Source organism: Leucoraja erinacea, chromosome 6 (assembly GCF_028641065.1).
Source record: "Leucoraja erinacea ecotype New England chromosome 6, Leri_hhj_1, whole genome shotgun sequence".
In the NCBI taxonomy this organism is placed as follows: domain Eukaryota; kingdom Metazoa; phylum Chordata; class Chondrichthyes; order Rajiformes; family Rajidae; genus Leucoraja; species Leucoraja erinaceus.
In genome coordinates, this window is record NC_073382.1 from 908,652 (window position 1) to 916,616 (window position 7,965).

The 7,965-nt window shown below is 44.7% G+C and overlaps 1 protein-coding gene across 2 annotated transcripts in view; it reads left to right on the forward strand.

Moving 5' to 3' along the window:
• LOC129697820 (interleukin-13 receptor subunit alpha-2-like) overlaps window positions 1–7,676 on the forward strand; it is a 59,406-nt gene extending 51,730 nt beyond the window's left edge. The window contains exons 9-11 of one of the 2 annotated variants that reach the window (XM_055636455.1): window positions 994–1,087; window positions 4,716–4,800; window positions 6,646–7,676. In XM_055636455.1, coding sequence (XP_055492430.1) covers window positions 994–1,087; window positions 4,716–4,800; window positions 6,646–6,732 — 266 coding nt within the window. In that variant the 3' untranslated portion in view covers window positions 6,733–7,676. The remainder of the gene's footprint in view (window positions 1–993; window positions 1,088–4,715; window positions 4,801–6,645) is intronic. The other variant, XM_055636454.1, reaches the window with a different exon arrangement.
• Window positions 7,677–7,965: the final 289 nt, after the last annotated feature.

A 7,965-nucleotide genomic window follows, 5' to 3' on the forward strand; every position in this document is an offset into this window, starting at 1 on the left:
AAAACATGACTGTATTCCCTCCCTACAATCTTCAGTTTCAGTTTAGTTTATTGTCACATGTACCGAGGTACAGTGAAAAGCTTTTGTTGCGTGCTATCCAGTCAGCGGAAAGACAATGCATGATTACAATCGATCCATTTGCAGTTATGCATACATGATAAGGGAATAACGTTTAGTGCAAGGTAAAGCCAATAATGTCCAATCGAAGATAGTCTGAGGGTCACCAATGAAGTAGCTAGTAGTTGAGGACTGCTTCTGCTTGTGATGGGATGGTGACAATTACATGATGACAGTTGGGAAGAAACTCTCCCTGAATCTGGAGCTGTGCGTTTTCACAATTCTAAACCTTTTGTCTGATTGGCGAGGGGAGAAGAGGGAGTAACTAGGGTGCTACAAGGTCCACAGAAAATACTGGAATTTTCAGCTACTCTTCATCCCCACGGAATGGACTAGCTTAGAGTCGTCCCATTCCTAACCTCAATTATTTGAGCATTTTCATGTTCTTTAGTTGTAGTATAGGCCTTTTTAGTGTTGGACTTAGCTCCTTCCGTGCAACAACATATTTGAAACAAGAAGCATCGACATTTCCAAACAAGACTTACATTGTATCTGCATCACACTGTACGTTTGCATACTCTCGGTTTGGTAGCACAGCGGTAGAGTTGCTGCCATACAGTGCTCACAGCGCCAGAGACCCGGGTTCGATCCCGACTACGGGTGCTGTCTGGATGGAGTTTGTACCTTCTCCCCGTGACCTGCATGGGTTTTCTCCGTGAACTTCGGTTCCCTCCCACATTCCAAAGAAGTGCATGTTTGTAGGCGCATTGGCTTGGTATTGATGTAAATTGTCCCTAGTGTGTGTAGGATCATGTTAATGTGCACGGATCGATGGGCCGAAGGGCCTGTTTCGGCACTGTATCTATAAACTAAATGTGACAATAAATGTAACAACTTGAAATATCCATTATGACCTATAATAATGTTTACTTACAGAGCCCAAGAAGACGTTTCAAGGCCGCATATTTGTGCTTGTATTCATTATAATCCTTGTATTGGCAGGACTGCTCATAAGAATAATTTTCAGAAGGTAACTCCATACCCAAAGATTTATTACAGTATCAATATTCCTGTTTTGTGCACCTACTCCCATCTTCATAAGATCATAAGTGATAGGAGTAAAATTAAGCCATTCGGCCCATCAACTCTACTCCACCATTGAATCATGGCTGATCTATCTCTCCCTCCTAACCCCATTCTCCTGCCTTCTCCCCATAACCCCTGACACCGTACTAATGAAGAAACTATCTATCTCTGCCTTAAATATATCCACTGATTTGGCCTCCACATCCTTCTGTGGAAAATAATTCCGCAGATTCGCCACTCTTTGACTAAAGAAAGTTCTCCTCATCTCCTTCCTAAAAGAACAGCCTTTACACCTTGTACAGGAAGGAACTGCAGATGATGGTTCAAACCGAAAATAAACACAAAAAGCTGGAGTAACTCAGCGGGACAGGCAGCATCTCTGGAGAGAAGGAATGGGGGACATTTCGGGTCGAAACCCTTCTTCAGACTGGTTAGGGCTATGGGTAACGAGGGATTTAGATGATGATGTGGAGAGATAAAGAACAAGGAATAAAAGATACGCAAAAAAGTTACCTTGCCCGTTTCCATTATCATCGTTACTTTTTTGGATATCTTTTATTCATTGTTCTTATCTCTCTACATCATCGTCTAGAAGATTGAGCGGGGATCTTACAGAAACTTACAACATTCTTAAGGACTTGGACAGGCTTGATGCAGGAAGATTGTTCCTGATGTTCGGGAAGTTCAGAACAAGGGGTCACAGTTTAAGGATGAAAAGGTAATCTTTTAGGACTGAGATGAGAAAAAAACATTTTTCACACAGAGAGTGGTGAATCTCTGGAATTCTCTGCCACAGGGTGTAGTTGAGGCCAGTTCATTGGCTATATTTAAGAGGGAGTTAGATGTGGCCCTTGTGGCTAAAGGGATGAGGGGGTATGGAGAGAAGGCAGGTACAGGATACTGAGTTGGATGATCAGCCATGATCATATTGAATGGCGGTGCAGGCTCGAAGGGCCGAATGGCCTACTCCTGCACCTATTTTCTATTTGTTTATGTTTCTATGTATATCCCTCGTTACCCATAGCCCTAACCAGTCTCTGATTAAGGGTCTCGACCCAATAAGTCACCCATTCCTTGTCTCCAGAGATGCTGCCTGTCCCGCTGAGTTACTCCAGCATTTTGTGTCCTTTACATCTTGACAGAGTCTCTCTGTGATTTGGTTCCTGAGAATTGCAGCAATGCCCCGCACATGCCTTGACTAAGTCAAAAGCCTTGAACTTTGCTGGGGTTCTACAGCTTACAGTTTAGTTTTTGTCACTTAACTGGTACTTAAAATTCTTAATGGATTGGACAGGTTATATGCAGGAATGTTCCCAATGTTGGTGGAATCCAGAACCAGGGGGGACACAGTTTAAGCATAAGGGGTAGGCCATTTAGGACTGAGATGAGGAAAACAATTTTCACCCAGAGATTTGTGAATCTGTGGAATTCTCTGCTACAGAAGGAATCAAGGGATATGGGGAAAAAGCAAGACCGGGGTAATGATTTTGGTCTGAAGAAGGGCCTCGATCCGAAACGTCACCTATTCCTTCTCTCCAGAGCTGCCGCCTGTCCCACTGAGTTACTCCAGCATTTTGTGTCTATCCACTGATTTTGGATGATCAGCCATGATCACATTGAATGGCGGTGCCGGCTCGAAGGGCCGAATGGCCTATTCCTGCACATATTTTCTATGTTTCAATGTTTCTATGTCATGTGTACCGAGATACAGTGAAAAGCTTTTGTTGCGTGCTATCCAATCAGCGGAAAGACAATACATGATTACAATCAAACCATTTTCAGTGTATCTAGTTCAAGTGAGATACTGTATGTTGCTGTAGGAATAGAGATTTAAGAGTGTGGAGCGATTGTAATATGTGATTGTAGATCTGCTTCTGTGGCCAGCATGCAACTTGTCGCCATCTTAGACACCATTTTGACAACCTGGCTCAAGTTCATCGTAAAATTGGCAAGGTGTCTACCCCACCCCAGTCACAAGAACCAACGACAATCTTCTGTCAAATGTATGCCAACAATTTGTTCAGAGGCATTTGCTTAAGAAAGTCATCAGATAGGCTTTTGACATAATGGCCTTCGTCAGTCAGAGTATTCAGTATAGAAGTTGAAAGGACATGTTCCAGTTATATAAGACGTTGGTGAGGCCACATTTAGAGTATTGTGTTCAATTCTGGGCAGCTTGTTATAGGAAAGATGTTGTCAATTTGGAAAGGGTGCAGAGAATATTTACAAGGTAGTTGGCAGGGATCGAGGGTCTGGGCTACGGGGAGAGGTTGAGCAGGCTGGGACTCCATGCATGGAGTGCAGTAGAATGGTGGGTGGTCTTATGGAGATGTATAAAATCATGAGATCATTAGTTTTGGTCTCCTAATCTGAGGAAAGACATTCTTGCCATAGAGGGAGTACAGTGAACGTTCACCAGACTGATTCCTGGGACGTCAGGACTTTCATATGAAGAAAGACTGGATAGACTCGGCTTGTACTCGCTAGAATTTAGAAGATTGAGGGCGGATCTGATAGAAACTTACAAAATTCTGAAGGGGTTGGACAGGCTAGATGCAGGAAGATTGTTCCCGATGTTGGGGAAGTCCAGAACAAGGGATCACAGTTTAAGGATAAGGGGGAAATCTTTTAGGACTGAGATGAGAAAAACATTTTTCACACAGAGAGTGGTGAATCTGTGGAATTCTCTGCCACAGAAGTTAGTTGAGGCCAGTTCATTGGCTATATTTAAGAGGGAGTTAGATGTGGCCCTTGTGGCTAAAGGGATCAGGGGGTATGTAGAGAAGGCAGGTACAGGATACTGAGTTGGATGATCAGCCATGATCATATTGAATGGTGGTGCAGGCTCGAACTGAGCTAGCTGAGCTGCTGACCGACGGGGCCATGGGCGAGGCGCTGCTGCTGCTCTCCATGGGCTGCACTATGTTGGGATGGGTGAGGCGGGTCCGGACGGCGCACTGACCCGACAGTCCCCTCGACCCGAGTAGTAGCAGTCAAATATGGGACAAGGGTAATCCTATATGGGACAAACCAATTTAGCCCAATATACGGGATGTCCCGGCTAATACGGGACAGTTGGCAACCTTTTGCACAACTGTAATGTCACCTCGTATAATGACCTGTACAGTGCCGCAGCGGTACAGTAGCTGCCTTACAGCGCCAGAGACCCGGGTTCGATCCCGACTATGGGTGCTGTCTGTATGGAGTTTATACGTTCTCCCTGTAACCTTACCGGGTTCTCTCAGAGATCTTTGGTCTCCTCCCACACTCCAAAGACGTGTTAATGTGCGGGGATTTCTGGTCGGTGCGGACTCAGTGGGCCACAGGGCCTGATCTCTAAACTAAACTAAAACAAAACTAACTTAAAATGTAACATGACCTTCTATACTTAATACTGATGAAGGCCAATGTGCTGAAAGCCTTCTCGACCACCCTATCTACCTGTGTTGCTACTTTCAAGGAATCAGCTTGATAATTTGAGGCCTATTTCAATATTTCTTCCATTGATGTGCAAAATCATTTAAAATGTTGAAATGTACATGAAATGAATTAATATATTTGACATTGCCTAGGTACAAAATCATTATGTTCCGCCCTGTACCTGATCCTCAGAAGAAGTTCAAAGAATTGTTTGAGGAACACAACGGTGATTTTCAGGTTGGTAGTCAAGTAAAAAGCCTGATATTTCACAACCAGTAATTGAAATAAATATTGATTGGGTATTAGAGATGGATGTAACGCTTCATCAGCCAAGCAACATAGTTTCAAGGAAATATATACAATTAACATCAAGATCCCTAAGAGTCATAGTCACAGAATGATACAGTGTGGAAACAGGCCCAACTTGCCCATACCGGCCAACATGTCCCAGCTACACTAGTCCCACCTGCCTGCAATTGGTCCATATCCCTCCAAACTTGCCCTATCCACGTACCTGTCTAATTGGTTCTTGAACATTGGGATTGTCCCAGCCTCAACTACCTCTTCTGGCTGCTAATCCCATACACCCGCCACCCTTTGTGCGAAAACGTTACCCCTCAAAAACCAATAAAATCTTTTCCGCTTCACCTTGAACCTATGTCCTCTGGTCCTCGATTCCCCTACTCTAGGCAAGAGGCTCTCTTAAGCATATATGTATAGAGGGATATTGGAGTCCAAGTCCACAACTCCCTGCAAATGGCAACATTAGTGGACAGAGTGGTAAAGAAGGCACATAGTATGCTTGCCTTCATTGGCTGTAGAATTGAGTATAAAAGTGGAAAATCTATGATGCAGCTTCAGGGGACTTCAGTTCGGCCACAGTTGGTGTTGCAAGCGGTACATACAAGAAGGATGGGGAGGCTTTGGAAAGGGTGTAACGAGGTTTTACCAGAATGATACAAACATTGTGCTTGAGTAACTCAGCGGGTCAGGCAGTATCTCTGGAGAAAAAGGATGGATGATGTTTGGGTCCTCAATGAGACATCACATCACCCATCCTTTTTCTCCAGAGATGCTGCCTGACTCCAGCAATTTGTGTCTATCTTTGGTATAAACCGCATCTGCAGTTCCTTGTTTCTCCTTTACCAGAATGATGCCTTGATTATTGGGTAGTAGGTAGAAGGAGAGGTTCAACAGACTTGGATAGTTTTCTCTGGAGCACCAGAGGTTGAGGGGAAACCTGATAGATCAATATCCCATTGCGAACGGCTGTATATACGGTTGAAAGTCAAATCTTTTTCCCAGGATGGAAATGTCAAATACTAGAAACAGCGTGGAAACAGGCCTTTCGGCCCACCAACTCTGTGCCAACCAATGATCCCTGTACACTATCCTACACACTAGGGACAATTTATGATTCTACCAAAGTCAGTTAACCTATAAGCCTGCGGAATGTCGGAGGAAACCGGAGCACATGGAAAAACCCCACATGGTCACAGGGAGAGCGTAAAAATTCCGTACAGTGGTCGGGATCGAACCTGGGTCTGAGGCGTAGTAATGGCCCTGACCCTCTGTACGAGTTCATTCAAAGAGTTCTCCCGCGTTTGCTATGATTCGAACTCGGTAATTGCCGCTCGCAAGTACTCGGGGCTCTCGTGGACATTTTTCAACATGTTGAAAAATCTTCACCAGTCTTCCCGAGCTTACCTGCTGTTCGCGAGTCTTCCCGAGTACCTGCCGTCAGCGTTACGATCCGCTAAGAGACGTGCCCGAGCTCCGACGTACCCGCTATGTTCATTCAACGTGCTTACCACGGGTTTTTTTTTTATAAAACTCGGGAGAGCTCTTGAATGAACTCGTACAGTTGGACAGGCCTTTAAGGCAGCAACTCTACCGCTGCGCCACTGTGATCGATTGTCGATGATTGATGATAGATGAGCGTGGTCGAAGGTCAGGCTGAAGTCGGTGGTCCGAAGGTCCAGTTTCCACGCTGTATGTCGAAACTAAACGGTCTTCTTCTGCGACACCACCAGTAAACTAAACGCAGATGTATTAACCTGAGCTTTTTCTCTTCTTCAACAGAAATGGCTGGGCTACCAGATACCAATTTCTAAATATGACGACTGTTGCACAGTTGTCATTGAAGAAAACGTCAAATGTGAAGCATAAGAAGAAATCTATTTCTACCATTGTATACCTCAGCTCGTTGTATACCTCAGAGTACATCCTCATCCCTCGAGTCAAAGCCAGTAGCCTGAATCACCCCATAACATAAACAATGGTCATTGTCGGTCAAGATTCCTCATGAACGATCTCGCAGGAGGATCACTGACCTGAAACATTACCTTAATAATAATAATAATAATAATAACTTTATTTACATAGCACTTTTCATGCAATTGAATGCAACCCAAAGTGCTTTCCACAAAAACACAGGTCGAAAGAAAAATACAATTTAAAACAGTGAGGATACAGGCAGTTAATAGCATAAAAAGCTCAGATTTATATGAAATTAAAAATAAAAACATGAGAGTGTAAAAGGACAAAATACAAAACTACGCAGGTCAAACACAGTCCCATATACTATATGAGCACACACGGGTATACTGAGATCAATACAAGAGAATATAGGTAATGTTTACAATGTCATCAGAAGAAGTAATGTCAGTCAAAAGCTTGATTGAAAAGCGAAGTTTTTACCTGAAATGTCATCTGGACGGTTGAGTAATCACCGATTTCATTCTGAATGATTCTATTTGAATGCCAGCTTCACCAACCACAAGGTGAATATGGAAGACATTGCAAGTGTGTCGAATGCGGTTGTCAAAACTTCGCCTCATCCCTGCAGCAAACACGTTTATTACTTGCTCACAAAAGACGTGGCGCAGCTGGTGGAGCTGCTGCCTCACGGCACCGGAGACCCGGGTTCAATACCTCTGTATGGAGTTTGCACGTTCTCCCTGTGACCGTACGGGTTTCCTCCAGGTCGCTCTCAAAGACGTGCGGGTTTGTGTGTTGATCAGCCTCTGTAAAATTGCCCCCTCCTGCGTGGGGAGTGGAGGTGAAAGTGGGATTACATAGAACTAGATTACATAGAACATAGGATTGAAGGGAGACACACGCCATGGGGGGGGGGGGGGGGGGGGGGGGGGGGGGGGGCGGGGGGGGGGGGGGGGGGGGGGGGGGGGGCCCTCGAAGTCAGGGATGGAGGGATTTAGGGGGGCCCTGGTGCGGGGGTAAATTGTAACTTTGTCAGCGGCATTTAGGGGTGACTATTTCCCTATGGGTATGCAAGCAAAGAATTTCACGGTGACTTGTCACATGAGACATCAAAGTATTCCATTCAATTCAATAGTCAGAATGGGGGATCGATGGTCAGCATGTATTCGGTGGGCCGAAGGG